The 22,552-nt window shown below is 48.1% G+C and overlaps 1 protein-coding gene across 1 annotated transcript in view; it reads right to left on the reverse strand.

Moving 5' to 3' along the window:
- LOC120924713 (C-type lectin domain family 12 member B-like) overlaps positions 1-22,552 on the reverse strand; it is a 53,916-nt gene continuing 31,364 nt past the window's right edge. The window contains exons 3-7 of the mRNA XM_040335728.1: positions 20,933-21,022; positions 17,701-18,003; positions 14,126-14,271; positions 5,361-5,452; positions 1-396 (exon numbers count right to left, since the gene is read on the reverse strand). Coding sequence (XP_040191662.1) covers positions 207-396; positions 5,361-5,452; positions 14,126-14,271; positions 17,701-18,003; positions 20,933-21,022 — 821 coding nt within the window. The 3' untranslated portion in view covers positions 1-206. The remainder of the gene's footprint in view (positions 397-5,360; positions 5,453-14,125; positions 14,272-17,700; positions 18,004-20,932; positions 21,023-22,552) is intronic.

Genomic DNA, 22,552 nt, shown 5'->3' on the forward strand with positions numbered 1-22,552 from the left:
AGCCCCTGGTCTTTTTCACACCTAGCCATGCCCCTGGATGAATGAAGGTGATGGCCATATATTGGTCGGGGTCCTGTTCCTCATAGATGGACACCATAAAGTCCCCCAGGTACGGTGAGTCCTGATGATCATCAGAGTATAATTGCGATAATGTTGGGGATTTTAGAGGGAATACATCGTCCGGTCTCTTCTCCCAGACGTTTGTCCTACATGTCCCTGTTGTGCTTTTTGTAACAAAAGAATTCTTCATTTCCCAAAATAAATTCCAGGTTCTTGTATTGAGTCTTCAGTGCAGTTAATACGAGGTTCCTCTCACAGATCCACCTATTGGAGTCCCAACAGGCCACACCTTTCAAGTTCCCTCCATCGATCTTCCAACAAGGATCCTCGAGATGTCTATGGAGCCAAACATGAAACAAAGTTACACATTTTTCATGAGAGATTATCTTCCAGGGAACGTGGGCCCGATCCTTGAAGGGGCTCCGAGGAATAACTATATATGACAACCCATGTCGGTCCCGTAGAGAGGCGATCGACACAGCAATGGTCGCTCCGATCTCTACGAGATCCAAGAGCATTTTTGTTCATTTTTAGGTAGATTCAGGTACAATGGCGTTAAGTTGCGGCGGCGTAGCGTAGCCTGTTTAGGCTACGCCGCCGTAAATTAGCTAGGCTAGTAATGATCCTCTATATACTTGCCTGCTAATATACGGCGGCGTAGCCTAAAACGAGCGGGCGTAAGGGCGCCTAATTCAAATGGGTTGGGGGGGGGCGTGTTTAATGGCAATGAGGCCTGACCTCACGTTTTTTACGTTTTTTGTCACTGCGCATGCGCCGGGCGACTACATTTCCCAGTGTGCATTGCGGTTACGTACGCCGCACAGGCCTATTGATTTAGACGTGGACGTAAATGACGTAAATCCCGGTTCGCGGACGACTTACGCAAACGACGTTAAAATTTCGAACCTCGCGGCGGGAACGGCGGCCATACTTTAACATTGTTATTCCACCTAATAGGTGGAATAACTTTAGGCCTGTAAAGGCCTTACGGAAACGGCGTAATTTGACTGCGGCGGGTTGGCGTACGTTCGTGAATCGGCGTACAAACTCATTTACATAATCTACGCCGGCCGCAATGGAAGCGCCACCTAGCGGCCATCCGAAAAATTGCAATCTAAGAGAGGATGGCGCAAGCCGTCCTATCTTAGACATGTTTAAGCGTACCTCTGTTTGAGCATACACTTAAACATACAGCGGCGTAGATTCTGAGTTAGGTTGACTTATCTACTGATAAGCCGGCCTAACTCTACCTGAATCTACCTATGTAATACATGAATTTTTCAGCCCTATGAAAAATATGGGAGCCAAGGTTACCAGATATATCAAATGAAATCCTAAGACACTCTACTGACCACGCCCATTTTAAGCCACACCCACAAGCCCACATCTGCATTTGTAGCCACGCCAACTAAATTACTCCCCCCATATTTAACCACTTGACCACTGGGTAAAAATCACAATTTTGTTTGCTAGAAAATTAATCAGAACCCCCAAACATTATATATATTTTTTAGCAGACACCCTAGGGAATAAAATGGCGGTCATTCTCGCACGGTATTTGCGCAATCATTTTTCAAAACGCCTTTTTTTAGGGAAATTAGGGAATTAAAAAATAACAAAACAGTAAAGTTAACCCAATTTTTAAATAGATACCTAACATGTCACGCTTTAAAATTGCGCACACTCATGGAATGGACGCCAAACTTCGGTACTTAAAAATCTCCATAGGCGACGCTTAAATTTTTTTTACAGGTTAGTATTTTCGAGTTACAGAGGAGGTCTAGTGCTAGAATTGTCGCACACGCTCTAACGCACGCGACAATACCTCACATGTCACATTTTTTATTTTATTTTAATAATTTTTTTTATTTTTACACTTTTTTTTACATTTTTTTTTTTATCGCTTTTATTCCTATTACAAGGAATGTAAACATCCCTTGTAATAGGAATCACTGTGACAGGTCCTCTTTATGGAGAAAGGCGGGGTCAATAAGACCTCCCCCTCCCCCCACATCTCTCCTCCAGGCTGGAAAGCATGAAATCGGTGAAAAAAATCACGACAGCCGCTTGTTTCTTTCCGGGTTACCGGGCATAACGTCGCGCCCGGGCCTCCGACGGTCATAGAGATGACTGTTACCAGGAAGCGCCGGCCGATTCGCTCTCCGGGCCCCCAATGGCACGGGAGAGCCCGCCGCCTATAAGAACGATCAAGCGGTGGAACTGCCGCTTTGATCGTTCTTATCGTGCGCAGAATCGGCGGCTGAAGACAGAGATATCTGAATGATGCCTGTAGCTCCACCCATCATTCAGATATCACCGCACAAAGGGGAGGACGTGCAGGGGTCAGGAGTGTGCAACACTGAGTGCATGGGTCAGGAGTGTGCAACACAGAGTGCATGGGGTCAGGAGTGTGCAACACTGAGTGCAGGGGGTCAGGAGTGTGCAACACAGAGTGCATGGGGTCAGGAGTGTGCAACACAGAGTGCAGGGGGTCAGGAGTGTGCAACACAGAGTGCAGGGGGTCAGGAGTGTGCAACACTGAGTGCAGGGGGTCAGAAGTGTGCAACACTGAGTGCAGGGGGTCAGGAGTGTGCAACACAGAGTGCAGGGGTCAGGAGTGTGCAACACAGAGTGCAGGGGGTCAGGAGTGTGCAACACTGAGTGCAGGGGGTCAGAAGTGTGCAACACTGAGTGCAGGGGTCAGGAGTGTGCAACACAGAGTGCAGGGGTCAGGCGTGTGCAACACTGAGTGCAGGGGGTCAGGAGTGTGCAACACAGAGTGCAGGGGTCAGGAGTGTGCAACACAGAGTGCAGGGGTCAGGAGTGTGCAACACAGAGTGCAGGGATTCCCCAAAAAGCTCTGGGTCTCAGGCATTCAAAATTGTATTATTAGCCCCGAGCCAGATAGGGGACGGATCTGACCCTGAGCGCGGCCGAGTGACATAGCAGGTCCCGCCTTCTGGAGCCTGCAGCGCCTATGATGGATGTCCCACTGGTCGGGCCCGCTGGACGTGAGACGTCGATCATAGGCGCTGCAGGCTCCAGAAGGCGGGAATTACAATGCGCCCGCTGCGCCGCATCACTACGAGGAGATGAAGTTCAATGCTTCCGCGCATGTGTCGAATGGTTTCCGAACATGCCTCGGAATTTTGCGCGTCGGAATTGCTACAAATGATCGGATTTTCTAATCAGAATTTTTGCCCTTCGGAAAAATTGAGAACCTGCTCTCAATCTTTTGCTGGCAGGAAATTCCGACAGCAAAAGTCCGATGGAGCCTACACACGCGCGGTCGGAATTTCTGATGAAAAGCTCACATCGGACTTTCGCTGGCGGAAAATCTGGTCGTGTGTACGGGGGCATTAGATTACGGCTTTGAAACCCTTCCTAGACCGACGCATGTCCATTATTTTGTTTCTAATGTGTTCTTGAATTTTTATAGATTGTGGCATGATGTGTGGCTTTTTGTGACCTGTAAGCGCGCTTCACTTTGTCAGACAGCTTCTGTAACGGTAGGGCCTGTGGGACCCAGAGGCGCTTGAAGGATGTGGGGTACTCCTGTGCCAGCTTCACCAATGACTCTTGGGTCTAGGGTCATCCTATGTCCACTAGGGGCATAGGATGACTGAGAAATGATATCATGGATTACATGAGATGGGACAGTAATGATAATTCATGTATTGCAGGATATCTTGAAATATTACAAGTTGTTCATTCTGAACCCAACAGGTCAATAGAGTGTCTCCTTCAATGTGGAACATAGACTGTTGAGTTGCTAATTAAGTCTGCTACTGTTAAGATGTTAATTGATGTTAATCACCTCCAGCTACCTGGCTGTAGTGATGAAAGCTTGCTGTGATTGCATTCTATTGTCTATTGTGTTAATTAAGCCTGGCTCCTAAGATATTTCATTGTGCTATGCTAACTAACACTGTATTGTGTGAAAGTTCTATTGATGATAATATGTGTTGTGAGTTAACACACTCTAAAGGTCAGAAGTCTGACTTATGTTCACTAAAGGAATGTGGATTGTGTAGCAGGTGAGAATAGCTTATCGCGGAGTCAGAAAGTCTGTCTAAGATGTGGATTGAGGGGGACTCGTTAGCACCCATTGTGTGATGTTGTGGGTGGAGTGTGCCATTGTCCCTTTTCTTACTGCAGCATGCTTTGTAACTGTATATAACAAACCTGAGTTTACCATTAAACTCTATGGGGCAGATCCTCAAAGATCTGCACCGGCGCAGCGTATCTGAGATACGCTACACCGCCGTAACTTACCTGGCTTTGGTTTGAATCCAGAAAGACTTTGCGCCGTAAGTTACGGCGGCGTAGTGTATTTCTCGTGGCGTAAGGGCGCGGAATTCAAATGCAGCGAGTAGGGGGCGTGTTTCATTTAAATGAAGCGCGTCCCCGTGCCGAACGAACTGCGCATGCCCCGTCCGTCAAAACTCCCAGGGTGCATTGCTCCAAATGACGTCGCAAGGATGTCATTGTTTTCGTCGTGAACGTAAATGGCGTCAAGCCACCCATTCACGGTCGACTTACGCAAACGACGTAAAATTTTAAAAATTAGACGCGGGAACGACGGCAATACTTAACATGGAGTACGCCACCAGATAGCAGCTTTAACTATACGCCGGAAAAAGCCGAACGGAAACGACGTAAAAGAATGCGACGGCCGCTCGTACGTTCGTGTCGGAAAAAGCTAATTTGCATACTCGACGCGGATTACAACATGAACGCCACCCAGCGGCCGCCGGAAAATTGCATCTTAGATCCGACGGCGTACTAAGGCGTAAGCCGGTCGGATCTAACACAGATGCCGTTGTATCTTGTTTGGTGGATACCAAAACAAAGATACGATGCAGGAAATTTTAAATTACGCGGCGAATCAACAGATACGCCGGCGTAATTTCTTTGAGGATCTGCCCCCATCTGTTTGAAAGCAGAGAACAGAGCTTGTGTCTCGTTATTTTGGGGGAAATCCAATGGGTCCTGTCTGCTGGATTGTGGAGTGTCGGAAGCTGTCCGTTACAGCTTCTATTTATGTGATTTCTTGATTCAACAGGTCTGGCAGTAATTGGGCCTGGGTGTGGCAAGTGAAATTTATCTCAGCTTTGCAAAAAATCGTGGTTAATCAGAGTTCATTCATGATTCAGCATGGGAGGGGGCAATTACTTTTTCACAGCATTGTATTACAGATCAGCACTTGGAGTTCTTCAATCCATCAGCTCTATGAAGGAAGATCTTTACGCTGGGAAAAGTTGAACGTCCACCGTGCGCTGCTATAATGTCATACTTACGAATTATATTCAGTGGGCCATTTCCACCCTCTTGGATAATTCCATATTATTTCCTTCCCAACCCAGAATTCTCCTTTTCTTGATAGAAAATTCTAGGAAGAATAAACAATTTGTGAATGAGGTGAGGTGGAGTACAGCTAACAAAACATTATCCTGAACCTTGCAGGAGCTATAGCTAGGGTTGTCCCGATACCGATACCAGTATCGGTATCGGGACCGTTACCGAGTATTTGCGGGAGTACTTGTACTCCCGCAAATACCCCCGATGCCTAAATAGAATACTTGCCGTCCCCACCGCCGCCGCCGTCACGCCGTATATCGCAAATCCGCCGCTGCCGTGTTAATCACCGTGCGGCGAACATTACAGGCACCTTTAGTTTGAATAGCTGTTTTGCCCGCCGCGGCGTGTATAGACACTCCCCCTTGGACGGATCTGTCCAATCCCGAGCAAGGGGGAGTGTCCTTTACACGGCGTGGCAGGGAAAACAGCTATTCAAACTAAAGCTGCCTGTAATGTTCGCCGCACAGTGATTAACGCGGCGGCATCATCATCATTAGGTATGGGGGACATGGCTGCATATGTTTGGGGACATGGCTGGATATATGTGGGGGACATGGCTGGATATATGTGGGGGACATGGCTGCATATATGGGGGACATGGCTGCATATATGTGGGGGACATGGCTGCATATATGGGGGACATGGCTGTATATATGTGGGGGACATGGCTGCATATATGTGCGGGACATGGCTACATATATGTGGGGGACATGGCTGCATATATGTGCGGGACATGGTTGCATATATGTGGGGGACATGGCTGCATATATGTGGGGCACAAGGCTGCATATGTGGGGGGACATGGCTGCATATGTTTGGGGACATGGCTACATATATGGGGGACATGGCTGCATATGTGGGGGGGACATGGCTGCATATGTGGGGGACATGGCTGCATATATGTGGGGGACATGGCTGCATATGTTTGGGGACATGGCTGCATATGTTTGGGGATATGGCTGCATATGTGGGGGGACATGGCTGCATATGTTTGGGGACATGGCTACATATATGAGGGACATGGCTGCATATATGGGGGGGACATGGCTGCATATGGGGGGGACATGGCTGCATTTGTGGACACATTTAAAAAAAAGTATCGGTATTCGGTATCGGCGAGTACATAAAAAAAAGTATCGGTACTTGTACTCGGTCCTAAAAAAGTGGTATCGGGACAACCCTAGAGCTGTAAAAAAAAAAAAAAAGCAGCCTGGCAATGTTTATCAAAAACATTGCTCAGCCAACACAGGAAGCTACAAAGAAACATTTTTCCGTTTTGTATCTTTCTGTTTATTCATCTACAGATCAAAGGGATGAACTTTCGATTTGCAAATTAAATCAGTTAAAGCAACATGACATGTAAAAAAAAAAAATGAAATTAAATGTTCCTCTGTTGAACCCCTTATTAACCCTTAGTTTACTCTCATCAGCCCTAATTAACTCCTTATTCTCCTTCTCCATTCAATTAATTTTCCTGGTGATTTTTTTTTTCTATTTTATTAACCACTTCACCCCCGGACCATATTGCTGGTCAATGACCGGACCGCTTTTTGCGATTCGGCACTGCGTCGCTTTAACTGACAATTGCGCGGTCGTGCGACGTGGCTCCCAAACAAAATTGGCGTCCTTTTTTCCCCACAAATAGAACTTTCTTTTGGTGGTATTTGATCACCTCTGCGGTTTTTAGTTTTTGCGCTATAAACAAAAATAGAGCAACAATTTTGAAAAAAAATAATAATTTTTTACTTTTTGCTATAATAAATATTCCCAAAAATATATAAAAAAAACATTTGTTTCCTCAGTTTAGGCCGATATGTATTATTGAAAATCGCAATAAGCGTTTATTGATTGGTTTGCGCAAAAGTTATAGGGCAAGATTCAGGTACCTGCGCTGCGGCGTAACGTATCCCGTTTACGTTACACCGCCGCAAGTTTTCAGCGTAAGTGCCTGATTCACAAAGCACTTGCGTGTAAACTAGCGGCGGCGTAGCGTAAAGACGCAAGCCTGCCTAATTCAAATGGGGCGTGTACCATTTAAATTAGGCGCGTTCCCGCGCCGGACGTACTGCGCATGCTCCGTTTTGAAATTTCCTGCCGTGCTTTGCGCGAAATGACGTCGCCCGACGTAATTTTTTGAACGGCGACGTGCGTTACGTACTTTCGTATTCCCGGACGACTTACGCAAAAAAAAAATTGAAATTCGACGCGGGAACGACGGCCATACTTTAACATGGGCTGTCTATTGTTACACCACCTAAATAGCAGCCGTAACTTTGCGACACGAAAAGCCGACTAGCGACGATGTAAGAGAATGCGACGGACGTGGGTACCTTCGTGGATCGCCGTAAACAGCTAATTAGCATACCCGACGCGGAAAACTACGCGATCTCCACCCAGTGGCCACCGAAGTATTGCATCCTAAGATCCGAAGGCGTACGAAGCCGTACGCCTGTCGGATATTAGCCAAATGCCGTTGTATCTTTCTTTGTGAATTACAAATTAAGATACGACGCGGCAAATTTGAAAGTACGCCGGAGTATCAGCAGATACTCCGGCGTACTTCTTCTCTGAATCTGGCCCATAGTGTTTAGAAAATAGGGGGGAGTTTTATGGCACTTTTATTAATATTTTTTTTACTACTAATGGCGGCGATCGTCGATTTTTTTTCGGTACTGCGACATTATGGCGGACACTTCGGACACTTTTGACACATTTTTGGGACCATTGGCATTTTTATAGCGATCAGTGCTATAAAAATGCATTGGATTACTATAAAAAGGCCACTGGCAAGGAAGGGGTTAACACTAGGGGGCAGGGAAGGGGTTATTTATGTTCCCTGGGTGTGTTCTAACTGAAGGGGGGGGTGGGACTGACTTGGGGAAATGACTGATCGCTGTTCATACATTGTATGAACAGACGGTCAGGCATTTCTCCCCTGACAGGACCGGGAGCCGTGTGTTTACACACACAGCTCCCGGTCCCCGCTCTATAACGAGTGATCGCGGGTGCCCGGGGGTGATGACGCGCGTCAGGATCAGGGGGCGAGCGGGGGGCGCGCACACGCCCCTAGTGGCTGATTCGTGAGGTGACGTAGATCTACGTGACCTCGTGCAGGGGAGCCGACCTGCCTCCGTATTACTGCGGCGGCTGGTCGGCAAGTAGTTAAAGTGGTTGTAAAGCTTTAAAAAAAATGTTTTAAATAACAAACATGTTATACTTACCTCCATTGTGCAACTTGTTTTGCACAGAGTGGCCCCGATCCACATCTTCTGGGGTCCCTCGGCGGCTCTCTCAGCTCCTCCCCACTTCTGATAACCCCCTCTGGGAAGCTCTCTCCCAAGGGGGTTACCTTGCGGGCACGCTCCTGAGTCCTGTATCCGGCGAGCATAGCCGGCAACTACACGACTCGGCCCTGCCTCCCAGCCCTCACGTCATTGGAGTTGATTGACAGCAGCGTGAGCCAATGGCTGCTCTGCTATCAATCTATCCAAGGAAGAGCCGAGAATAGCCGAGAAGACTGGGTCGAGATCAAGCGCGTTCTTGATGCGGGAATTTTCGAGGGCTCAGGTAGGTTAACCAGGGGGCTGAGGGGGCCGGAAAACATCAGGGGGCAGATCCACGTACATCGGCGCATTTTTGCGTCGGGCGTAGCGTATCTTGGGCCCCGTACTCACGACCAAACATGTCTGCTGAAACTGGTCCGCAGACCAGTTTCAGCAGACATGTTTGGCCGTGTGTTGGCCCGAGCGGACCATTTTGGGACGGATCAGACAGGTTTCCAGCGGACAACTGTTTCCCGGACTTGCTTTAAAACAGTCCGCTGGAAACCTGTCCGCCCGGACATGTACGGTCGTCTGTACAGACCTACCGTACATGTCCTGCCGCCCGCATCCCTCGCATGCGTCGAATGACTTCGACGCATGCGTGGAAGCATTTTTAAGGCGGCCCGCCCACGTCGCCGCGTCATTGTCGCGGCGACACCGCGGACACGCCCCGCGTAATGTTTACGCGCGGGCTTCTGTTCGATGGTGTGTATAGCCATCGAACAGAAGTCCCCGGGCAGTCCCCGGCCAGACATGTCCGATGGAAACGGTCTGCAGACCGTTTTCATCGGACATGTCCTGCCGTGAGTACTCGGCCTAAGATACACTACGCTGCCGTAACGTTTTTTTTTTTTTTTTTGGAATCCTCAAAGAATCTGCGCCGTAAGTTACGGCGGCGTAGTGTATCTTTGCCAGCATAAGGGCGCGCAATTCAAATGGATGAGATGGGGGCGTGTTTTATGTAAATACGTTGTGACCTGACGTAAACAACGTTTTTTTTTAACTGCGCATGCGCCGTCCATGGGGGTATCCCAGTGCGCATGCTCAAAATTAAACCAGAACAAGCCAATGTTTACGACGGTGATGTAATTCTACGCAAATCCCTATTCGCAAACGACTTACGCAAACGACGTAAAAATTTCAAAATTCGGCACGGGAATGACGGCCATACTTAACATTGAGTACGCCTCATAATAGCAGGGGTAACTATATGCCGGAAAAAGCCGGCCGGACGTATGTTCGTGGGTCGCCGTAACTATCTAATTTGCATGCCGAATTCAACGGAAACGCCATCTAGCGGCTGGCGGAAAAATGCACCTAAGATCCGACAGCATACTAAGACGTACGCCAGTCGGATCGAGGCCAGATGCAGACGTATCTTGTTTTGTAGATACAAAACAAAGATACGACGCGGGAACTTTAAAATTACGCGGCGTATCAATAGATACGCCGGCGTAATTCTTTTGTTGATCTGCCCCCAGATGTTTTTTCACCTTAATGCATAGGATGCATTAAGGTGAAAAAACATGAACCTTTACAGCCCCTTTAACTAATATTTAACCACTTGCTTACTGGGCACCTATACCCCCTTCCTGCCCAGTACAATTTTCAGCTTTCACCGTTCTTACACTTTGAATAGCAATTGCGCGGTCATACAACAATGTACCCATATGACATTTTTATTATTGTGTTCACACAACTAGAGCAGGGGTTTTTTTTTTTTTTGCTAAATACATGTTAAAAGACCAAACATGTTAAAAAAATATATATATATTTTTTATAGTTTGATATACAATTGTACAAACAGGTAATTTTTCTCCTTCACTGATGGGCACTGAAGAGGCAGCACTGGTGGGTACTGATGAGGAGGCACAGATGAGGCTGCACTGAGGGGCGGCACTGATGGACATTGGAAAAATGAGACAGATCGCTAACTTACAGGTAAGTAATATAATCCACCAAAAAGGAAGGGGGCTGGGTGCCAGCGCCGGCTCGCAACCGTGAACATGTAGACCAAGTGAGAAAAATTAGCTGCACGCCAACATCCGTCCAACAGGTTTATTGAAAGACTGCCAGCAGGACTAAAACAACGGACCAAGGGGTGACAACGTTTCACATATAACCCCGGGTTTTGAAGACGCACAAAGTACCGTATATACTCGAGTATAAGCCGAGGTTTTTTGTGTGCTGAAAATGCCCCCCTCGGCTTATACTCGAGTCACCTTTTTGCGCGTGATCTCCTGGCATTTGGGGACCAGGTCCTGGCCAAACGTAGGTCCCCTGGACCCTAAACTTGGCACACATGTAGCCCCATTTCTCCTCTATAAGTGTGCAAAGTTTGTTGGTTGGGGGACCTGCGGCTGGGGAGCACCGATTTTTCAAACTAGGGAACCCCTTTCTATAGACTCCCATGTTAAACAGTTCTTTCTCCAGTGATTTTTGGTCACCCGGTACTGGCCGGTCGTAGGTCCTCTGGACATGGAAATTAGCACACATGTAGCCCCATTTCTTTTCTACACGTGTGCAAAGTTTGTTGGTTGGGGGACCTACGGCCGGGGAGCACCAATTTTTCAAACTAGGGAACTCTTTCCATAGACTCACATGTTAAACAGTAATTTCTCTGGTGATTTTTGGGGACCCGGTACTGGCCGGTCGTAGGTTACCTGGACCTGGAACTTAGCACACACATAGCTCCATTTCTCCTCTAAAAATGTGCAAAGTTTGTTGTCTGGGGGACCTACGGCCGGGGAGCACCGATTTTTCAAACTAGGGAACTCCTTCCATAGACTCACATGTTAAACAGTAATTTCTCCGGTAATTTTTGGGAACCCGGTACTGGCCGGTCGTAGGTCCACTGGACCCGGAACTTGGTACACACATAGCTATATTTCTCCTCTACAAGTGTGCAAAGTTTGTTGTCTGGGGGACCTACGGCCGGGGAGCAACGATTTTTCAAACTAGGGAACTCCTTCCATAGACTCACATGTTAAACAGTAATTTCTCCGGTAATTTTTGGGGACCCGGTACTGGCCAGTCGGGCACCCCTTCCATAGACTCCCATGTTAAACGTCACAGTGAGGCATGGGCACAGTGAGGCATGCACACAGTGAGGCATGGGCACAGTGAGGCATGCAGATGGGCACAGTGAGGCATGCACACAGTGAGGCATGGGCACAGTGAGGCATGGGCACAGTGAGGCATGCACCTAGTGAGGCATGAGCACAGTAAGGCATGCACATGGACAAAGTGAGGCATGCAGATGGACACAGTGAGGCATGGGCACAGTGAGGCATGCAGATGGGCACAGTGAGGCATGCACACAGTGAGGCATGGGCACAGTGAGGCATGGGCACAGTGAGGCATGCACATAGTGAGGCATGAGCACAGTAAGGCATGCACATGGACAAAGTGAGGCATGCAGATGGACACAGTGAGGCACAGTGAGGCATGCAGATGGACACCCTAGGCTTATACTCGAGTCAATAAATTTTCCCATTTTTTTGTGGTAAAATTAGGTGCCTCGGCTTATATTCAAGTCAGCTTATACTTGAGTATATACGGTATATGTGGAACGTCCTCACCCATTGGTCCGTAGTTTTTGTCCTGCTGGCAGGATTTCAATAAACCTGATTGGACGGATGTTGGCGTGCAGCTAATTTTTCTCACTTGGTCTACTGATGGATAGGTGGCACACTGTACCCATATGGAATTTTTATCATTTCTTTCCCATAAGTAGAGCTTTCTTTTGTTTTTTTACAAACAAAAAAAGATGGAGAATTAAAAAAAAAAAAAATTCATAGTTTGTCATATTTCCAAACAGGTAATTTTTCTCCTTCATTAATGTGCGCTGATGAGGCTTTAACCACTTCAATACCGGGCACTTTCACCCCCTTCCGGCCCAGGCCCATTTTCAGCTTTCAGCGCTGTCGTATTTTGAATGACAATTGCGCAGGCCATGCAACACTCTACCCATATGAAAGTTTGATCATTTTTTTCCCATTTTTTTTTGGTGGTATTTGATCACCTCTGCGATTTTCATTTTTTGTGCTATAAACAAAAATAGAGCGGCAATTTTGAAAAAAAATCGAATTTTTTTACTTTTTGCCGTAATAAATATCCCCCCAAAATATATATATATATAAAAATATTTTTCCTCAGTTTACGCAATAAGCGTTTATTGATTGGTTTGCACAAAAGTTTTAGGGCCAGATTCTCAAAAGAGATACGACGGCGTATCTCCAGATACGCCGTCGTATCTCTGAGTTGCGCCGTCGTATCTATGCGCCTGATTCTTAGAATCAGTTACACATAGATTTCTATTAGATCCGACTGGCGTAAGTCTGTTACGCCGTCGGATCTTAACTGCATATTTACGCTGGCCGCTAGGGGCGTGTACGCTGATTTACGCCTAGAAATATAGTAAATCAGCTAGATATGCGAATTCACGAACGTACGCCTGGCCGACGCAGTACAGATACGCCGTTTGCGTTAGGCTTTTCCCGGCGTAAAGTTACCCCTGCTATATGGTGGCGTACATGCGGCGTACCAATGTTAAGTATGGACGTCGTTCCCGCGTCGAATTTTGCATTTTTTTACGTTGTTTGCGTAAGTCGTCCGTGAATGGGGCTGGACGTCATTTACGTTCACGTCGAAACCAATACGTCCTTGCGGCGTACTTTAGAGCAATGCACACTGGGATATTCCATGGACGGTGTCAATCACGTCGGGTCACAGAACATTTACATAAAACACGCCCCCCTGTTCCAAATTTGAATTAGGCGGGCTTACGCCGGCCTATTTACGCTACGCCGCCGCAACTTACGGAGCAAGTGCTTTGAGAATACAGCACTTGCCCGTCTAAGTTGCGGAGGCATAACGTAAATAGGATACGTTACGCCCGCACAAAAATACGCCAAACTACGAGAATCTGGCCCATAGCGTCTACAAAATAGGAGATACATTTATGGCATTTTTATTGTTATTTATTTATTTTTATTATTAGTAATGGCGGTGATCTGCAATTTGTATCGTAACTGCAACATTGCGGTGGACACATCGGACACTTTTGACACATTTTTGGGGCCATTCACATTTATACAGCGACCAGTGCTATAAAAATGCACTGATTACTGTATAAATGTGACTGTCAGGAAAGGGGTTAACCACTAGGGGGCGATCAATAGGTTAAATGTGTACCCTAGGGAGTGATTCTAACTATGGGGGGAGGGGACTGATGAGGGGGAGGAGACCGATCGGTTTTCCTATACACACACAGATGCTCTGTCCTGCTGTGTGACAGGCAATCGCGGGTGCCTGGCGGACACCGGGCACGTGACGCGGCGGGCACGCATATATATATATATATAATTATCTGTAATTACCTTTAGCTCCTTGTCATTCTGCTGCACAACAATCAGTTTGGAATTTTTGCTTCCGCAATCATTTTCACTATTTTTCCACGTTTTCTTTTCACTGGAAAACCAGAAACATTTCATTCTGAAATAGATCCATCCTTCAGGACAAAAGTCTGAAACGGAAACCCCGGAAGAAGCAGTTAGTGGTGGTGGTGGGGGGGGGGGGGGGAGAGAACAATAATAGTAAATGATTTTCTGAGGGGAGGGGTGTCAATTCCTTGTTACTTTTATAGGTATTTTTAGCACAGTCCCCAACAAAAGGTAAATTATACAGGATAATAAGATATTTTATCCCATAAAAACATCCATTATGGCCCGGATTCACAGACATCGGCGCATATTTATGCCGGCGTAGCGTATCTCTTTTACGCTACGCCGGCGCAGCGCACAGATGCAAGCACTGGATTCACAAAGCACTCGCTCCCACTCACTCTTAGGCCCCATACACACGATAGGATTTATCCGCGGATACGGTCCGCCGGACCGTATCCGCGGATAAATCCTCTGCGGATTTTAATCCGATGGAGTGTACACACCATCGGATTGAAATCCGCGCCGAATTCCCATCGCGGTGACGTGTCGCGCCGTCGATGCGATGATGACGCGGCGACGTGCGCGACGCTGTCATATAAGGATATCCACGCATGCGTCGAATCATTACGACGCAATGCGAGGGAAGGGTTCGGACGGATCGATCCGGTGAGTCTGTACAGACCACCGGATCGATCCGCTGGTGCCTATTCCAGCGGATAGATTTGTTAGCATGTCTACAAATTTTTATCTGCTGGAAATCGGAAATATCCGCGGATAAATATCCGCTGGAACGTACACACCAGGGGATCTATCCGCTGAAACCGATCCGCTGAGATTTTTCAGCGGATGGATCCTCTCGTGTGTATGGGGCCTTAAAGATACGCTGGGTTGCCTCGGCGTAAGCCAGCGTAAGTGGAAGTGGGAGTGAGCCATGTTAATGAGGCGTGACCCCATGCAAATGATGGGCCAAGCGTCATAGAAGTATTTAAAATGAACGGCGCATGCGCCGCCCCGTGGACATATCCCTGTGCACATGCTCAGAATCACGTCGGAATTACTCCCTAAGATATGACGGCTGTTCCCTGGTCTATACCTTAGCATGACTTGCGCCTCCTATATGGGGAATAACTTTACGCCGGACGTACGACTTGCGCAAACCGCATATATTATGCGCCGGGCGCAAGTACGTTCGTGAATCGGCGTATCTCCCTAATTTGCATATGTGCATAGGAAATCAATGGGAGTGGAAAATGCGCCCAGCGTAAATATGCGCCCACGATACGACGGCGTAGGCAAGTTACGTCGGTCGTAGGAAGCCTGTATTCAGGCGTATCTAGTTTTGTGGGCATGGCGCACAGATACGACGGCGCACATTTACACTTACGCAGCGTATCTCGAGATATGTCGGCCTAAGTGCTTTGTGAATCCAGGCCTAAGTATTTTTATTTTATTTATAAAGAATTACCGTATTTATCGGCGTATACCGCGCACTATTTTGCCCTGAAAATCAGGGCAAAATCGTGGGTGCGCGATATACGCCGATACCCGCTTTCCCGCCATGAGTTTGAATACTGCGCCCGCATATAGCGAGCGCAGTACACTCGTGAATCTTCGGCCAGTCTCGGCGCCTCTCGTACTGACGTCCTGACGTCCTGAGCGTACAGGACGTCAGTGCGAGAGGCGCCCGAGCCTGCCCGAAGATTCACGAGTGTACTGCGCTCGCTATATGCGGGCGCAGTATTCAAAGTCGTGGCGGGAAACGAGCGGGAGGACGCCGCCGAAGGACGCCGGACCCGCCGAAGATGGACACCGGACCCGCCGAAGATGGACACCGGACCCGCCGAAGATGGACGCCCGACCCGCCGAAGATGGACGCCCGACCCGCCGAAGATGGACGCCCGACCCGCCGAAGATGGACGCCCGACCCGCCGAAGACGGACGCCGGACCCGCCGAAGAGGACACCCGACGAGGCCGCAGAAGGACGCCGGACCCGACGAGGCCGCAGATGGACGCCGCGCAAGACATCAAAACTGTAAGTACAAAACAACAAAAAATCTTTTTTTCCCACAGGATTGGGGGCCACTTTGGGGGTGCGCGGTATACGCCAGAGCGCGTTATACCGCGATAAATACGGTACAAATAAATCTAAACATTTCTGCGCTTTTTTAGCATCATCAGCAAAGTCTCTGTATGCCTGTATAGAAGAATCTCAAAGAGATGATTCATTATAGAGAATGATGTGAGGGATTCTGGGAGATTCCTGCAAGTTGAAACATTGTGACAAGTTCATTCTTTTATTCTGTCAGAACTATTAAAAGGATCAATATGATTAAAACTCCTAATCATAGATTAGCACAGAGCAGAAGCCATCTTGTTCTAAAAAAAAAATATTTGTTAGGAGGTTAACCACTTAAGCCCCGGACCATTCGGCTGCCAAATGACCCGGCCATTTTTTGCGATTCAGCACTGCGTCGCTTTAACTGACAATTGCGCGGTCGTGCAACGTGGCCCCCAAAAAAAAAAATTGGCATCCTTCTTTCCCCACGAATAGAGCTTTCTTTTGGTGGTATTTGATCACCTCTGCGTTTTTTATTTTTGGCGCTATAAACAAAAATAGAGCGATAAGTTTGAAAAAAAAAACAATATTTTGTACTTTTTGCAATAATAAATATCCCCAATTTTTTTTTTTTAACTATTTTTTTTTTGCTCAGATTAGGCCGATACGTATTCTTCTACATATTTTTGGTAGAAAAAAGAAAATCGCAATAAGCGTTTATTGATTGGTTTGCGCAAAAGTTATAGGGCTAGATTCAGATAGATTAGCGGATCTTTAGATCCGCGTAATCTATCTATCTGATTTACGATCCGCCGGCGCAAATTTGAGAGGCTAGTGCAGTATTCAGAAAGCACTTACCTCGAAACTTGCGCCGGCGGATCGTAACTCCCCCGGCGGAATTCAAATTCCGCAGCTAGGGGGAGTGTAGCATTTAAATCAGGCGTGTCCCCGCGACGATTTAAATGCGCATGCGCCGTCCGTGAATTTTTCCGGCGTGCATTGCTCCCAATGACGTCGATAGGACGTCATTGGTTTCGGCGTGAACGTAAATTACGTCCATCCGTATTCGCGACCGACTTACGCAAACGAGGTAAAAATTCAAAACTCGGCGCGGGAACAACGGCCATACTTAACATTGGATACGCCGCATATAGCAGGGGTAAGTATACGCCGGAAAAAGCCGAACGCAAACGACGTAAAAAAAAAAAGCGACGGGCGGGCGTTCGTTTCTGAATCGGCGGAAATCAGAATTTGCATATTCGTCGCGTAAAAAACCGAAGCGCCACCTAGCGGCCGGCGGGAGATTGCAGCCTAAGATCCGTTGGTGTAAGTCACTTTTGGCTTCTTTCGGCTACTCGTGACACGCTGTATTAATTTTCATTTGTGTTACTTGTTTTCAAAATAGCACAGATACAATAATTTTTGATTTCTTGTTTTGAATACCTGAGATACCTTTTTCATACTTGTCCAGTTTAGTTCTTGTGTCTCTTAACATTTCCTCCGTTGCTCGTCTTTCAGATGTAGAATTATGTTCCTCCCACTTGCACTGCAGCAGAGAGCTGTTCAGATCCACAATACCCTGGACTGCCGTCTCCAGCTCCAGACGGGTCTTCTCCAGGTCACTCTCGGTGATCACCAGCTTCTTCTTCACCGATTCCAGGAGGTCCTCTCCACTCCTGAGGCTCCGAGTCATACTGCCGCTCATTGTCTCGTGATCGGTCACCGACTTCTGGAAATCATTGGACTGTTGGACATCTGCAACATGTGACACAGACAGACTGATGTATTAAGAGACAAAGAGACTTTGGAGAAGTTCCGAGACCCAATCTGTCTCTTGGCTCTCTAGAAGTCTGTGGGAGTCTGCTGCACATTGCACACAGACAGGAAGACAAAGTCAGCCGTAACACTGCAACGGGCTTTGTTGGTGAATATCCAGCTCAGAGGAATGGGGAAAAGGGAGTAACAAAACTTTGTTTAACCACTTCCATACCAAGCACTTACGCACCTTCCCGCCCAAGCCAATTTTCAGCTTTCAGCGCTGTCGCAATTTCAATGACAATTACGCGGTCGTGCTACACTGTACCCAAATGAAATTTTTATCATTTTGTTCCCACAAACAGAGCTTTCTTTTGGTGGTATTTGATCACCTCTGCGATTTTAATTTGTTGCGCAACAACTAAAAAACGACCAACATTTTTGAAAAAAATTAAGTTTTTATTTTCTGTTATTTCTTTTTGTAAATAAGTAAGCTTTCTTCTTCAATTATGGGCACTGATATGGCGGCACTGATGGGCACCGATGAGGCGGCACTGATGGGCACTGATGAGGCGGCACTGATAGGTGGCGCTGGTATGCTGCACTTATGTGCATTCATAGGCGGCACTGATGGGCACTCATAGGCGGCACTGGGCACACTTTGGCGGCACTGATGAGTGGCACTTATGGGTGGCACTGATGGGTACTTATGGGTGGCACAGATGGGCACTGATAGGTGGACACTGGGCATAGATGGGCACTAAGAGGTGGCACTGATGGCATTGCTGGGCATTATTACAGTCAGTGCCCATGTTGTCAGTCAGTGCCCATTTGTGGGCACTGATTGGCATCGATTGTGTTTATTTTTTTTGTTTTATTGTTTTTTTTTGCTCCATTTGGCAACCGGGGGGGCACTCCCTGGTGGTCCAGTGTTGGCATCCGAGGGTGGACTGCGCTGATAAACAATCAGCGCGAACCCCCCCTGTCAGGAGAGCCGGCGATCGGCTCTCCTCTACTCGTGTCTGTCAGGCAAGTGAGGAGAGCCGATCAACGGCTCTTCCTGTTTACATCGTGATCAGCCGTGCCTGACGTGTTCTCCCTGTCTGTGTTAGGGGAACATCTCTGTGTTCGAATCGTTGCCATAGAAACATTTGTAAAGGGGCGGAGTTGGTAAGATGACCACGCCCATGTGGGGGCGCCAGAAATATTTCTGCACCCAGGCGTCTGTGACCCTTTAGGATCGGCCCTGTATGTAGATTCTTACAATGAGCATCTTTAACCACTTGAACTCCAGAAGAATTTAGCTCTCTTATGACCAGGACATTTTTTGCTATACCGCACGGTGCTACTTTAATTGGCGATTGCGCGATCATGCAACACTGTACCCAAATGAAATTGATATAATTTTTTTCATACAAATAGAGCTTTCATTAGGTGGTGTTTGATCACCACCAAGTTTTTGTTGATGGGACCTTCCTGTGCGTGGGTCCGGTGGGGGGGGGGGGGGGCCCACACACAGGAAGGGGGATCGAGGCTTCCCTGTGCAGAACCATTACACAGAACAGGTAAGTATAACTTGTTTGTTTGTGATGCTTTTCCTTAAAATGACTTTAATAATGTGGGGAATTACCGTATATACTCGAGCCAAGGTTTTCAGCACATTTTTTGGTGGTGAAAAAGCCCCCCTCGGCTGATACTCGAGTCTCTCTGCCTCACTGTGCCCATCTGCAGCCTTATGATCTCCCGGCGCTGTGACATGCAGTCTAGTCGGCGGCCGTGTAGTGTAACAAAGCCCCGCCTTCTCCTCGTCCTCATCCGTGATAGGCTGAATACTGACTCACTGCTGGGAAACGGAGTCAGTGTTCCGTCACGGACGAGGAGGAGGCGGGGCTTTGTTACACTGGACGGCCGCCGACTAGACTGCATGTCACAGCGTATGGGCACAGTGAGGCTGAGGCATGCAGATGGGCACAGTGAGGCATGCAGATGGGCACAGTGAGGCTGCAGATGGGCACAGTGAGGCTGCAGATGGGCACAGTGAGGCACAGTGATGCTGCAAATGGGTACAGTGAGGCACAATGAGGCTGAAAATGGGCACAGTGAGGCTGCAGATGGGTACATTGAGGCACAGTGATGCTGCAAATGGGCACAGTGAGGCTGAAAATGGGCACAGTGAGGCTGCAGATGGGCACAGTGAGGCACAGTGATGCTGCAAATGGGTACAGTGAGGCTGAAAATGGGCACAGTGAGGCTGAAAATGGGCACAGTGAGGCTGCAGATGGGCACAGTGAGGCTGCAGATGGGCACGGTGAGGCTGCAAATGGGCACAGTAAGGGTTCAAATAGGCACAGTGAAGCTGCAAATGGACACAGTGAGGCTGCAAATTGGAACAGTGAGGCACAGTGAGGCTGCAAAAGGGCACAGTAAGGCTGAAAATGGGAACAGTGATGCTGCAAAGGGGCACAGTGAGGCTGCAAAGGGGCACAGTGAGGCTGCAAATGGGCACAGTGAGGCTGCAAATGGGCACAGTGAGGCTGCAAATGGGCACAGTGAGGCTTCAGATGGTCACAGTGAGGCTGCAAATGGGAACAGTAAGGCACAGTGAGGCTGAAAATGGGCACAGTGTGGCTGCAGATGGGCACAGTGAAGCTGCAAATGGGCACAGTGAGGCTGCAAATGGGAACAGTGAGGCTGCAAATGGGAACAGTGAGGCACAGTGAGGCTGCAAATGGGCACAGTGAGGCTGCAAATGGGAACAGTGAGGCTGCAAATGGGCATTGTTGACCCTCTTTTCCACTTACAGTAGCTGCTGTATTTCTCACCCTAGGCTTATACTCGAGTCAATACGTTTTCCTATTTTTTTGTGGTAAAATTAGGTGCCTCGGCTTATATTCGGTTTGGCTTATACTCGAGTATATACGGTACTTACATTTCACAGTCAAGCCGATGAGAGCTGCCAATGAAACCAGACAGAGCAGCAGGAGGACCAAAGAAAGGTGCAGAGACCACTTCTGGAGGCCTAAGAGACAAGAAGAGAGGCATTACTTCCCAGACCATCAGAAGACCTTCATCAGATGTAAGAGATATCCTTCTGCACACCAGTCACCAAAAAGACTTCCCAAAGTAATGTGAGCGCCAATAGCGATACAAAGGCTGATCTTTCCTGGTGTGTCAGACCCAATGCCCACCGTCTGCTCCATATTTCCACCAGTCTTACAAGTCTAACATGGCGGTGGGGAAATACGTCCAAAACACAAAGGTCCTCCTACGTCAGGCCACTGCCTGTATGTTGGTTGGCCTGTTCTAAGCATAGCACTGGGTCTGATGAAGACACGGGTCGCAACCAACTTTTACCAGGAGAACATTGGGGGACATTGGGGTAGAACATTGGAGGACATTGGGGTAGATTCAAGTAGGGGAGCGCACTACTACGGCGGCGCAGCGTACCGTTTTTACGCTACGCCTCCGTAAATTACTTGAGCTACGCTTCATTCACGAAGCATTTGCTCCCTAATTTGCGGGGGCGTTTCGGAAAAGTGGCCGGCGTAAGCGCGCTTAATTTAAATGATCCCGTAGGGGGCCGTGGATCATTTAAATTAGGCGCGTTCCCGCGCCAAACGTACTGCGCATGCTCCGTCTGGAAAATTTCCCGACGTGCATTGCGGTAAATGACGTCGCAAGGACGTCATTTGCTTCGACGTGAACGTAAATGGCGTCCAGCGCCATTCACGATTCACTTACGCAAACAACGTAAATACACGTCGGGAACGACGTGTATACTTACCATTGGCTGCGCCTCCTAATAGCAGGAGCAGCCTTACGCAGAAAGCGACGAATGCAAACGACGTAAAACTTAAACGCCGGGCGCGCGTATGTTTGTGAATCGGCGTGAGTATGCAATTCACACTGGACTCTGGCCTCCCAGCAGGGTTGCTGCCTCCAGTTGTCTAAGCTGAGGGTGTCTCTTTCACACTGCCCAAAGCCAACACTAAACCCCCCCCCCCACATACAGACGGGAGAGGAGAGAGGGCTCATTCTGCTCCTCTTCCTTCTGCCCCTTCCCCTCTGTGTCTGCCCACATTCCAATCCCAGAAAAGGAAAGTAGGGGCCGGAAATTTGAAGTCCAGCAGCCTCAGATACATCTGGATGAGAGGTGCTGACTGCCAAGGGGTGAGTGAGCTCACCATCCATTCCTGTCTGTGACTGAAGTCTCCTCCCTTCTCTCTCCTGCCTACACTAAGGTAAGTCAGGGTTCTCAGAGCACCCCTTATATTACAGTTCCACTTTACACCATAGGCCACAGTGTTCCCCCTTACAACAGAGTCCTCTCTGTGCTTCAGAGTAGTCAGTCTTCCCACTTAAATCAGGGTTTCCAGAGCATCCCTTATGTCAGAGTCCCCAGAGTTCTCCCTTACATCAGACTCTGTAGAGCCCTCCTTACAGTGAAAGGGAACTCTGCGGATTCAGATGAAAAAGAGGAACTCTGCAGGTTCAGATGTAAAAGGGGAACTCTGTGGATTTAAATGTAAAGGGGAACTCTGCGGATTCA

The sequence above is a fragment of the Rana temporaria genome, chromosome 1 (genome assembly GCF_905171775.1).
Source record: "Rana temporaria chromosome 1, aRanTem1.1, whole genome shotgun sequence".
In the NCBI taxonomy this organism is placed as follows: domain Eukaryota; kingdom Metazoa; phylum Chordata; class Amphibia; order Anura; family Ranidae; genus Rana; species Rana temporaria.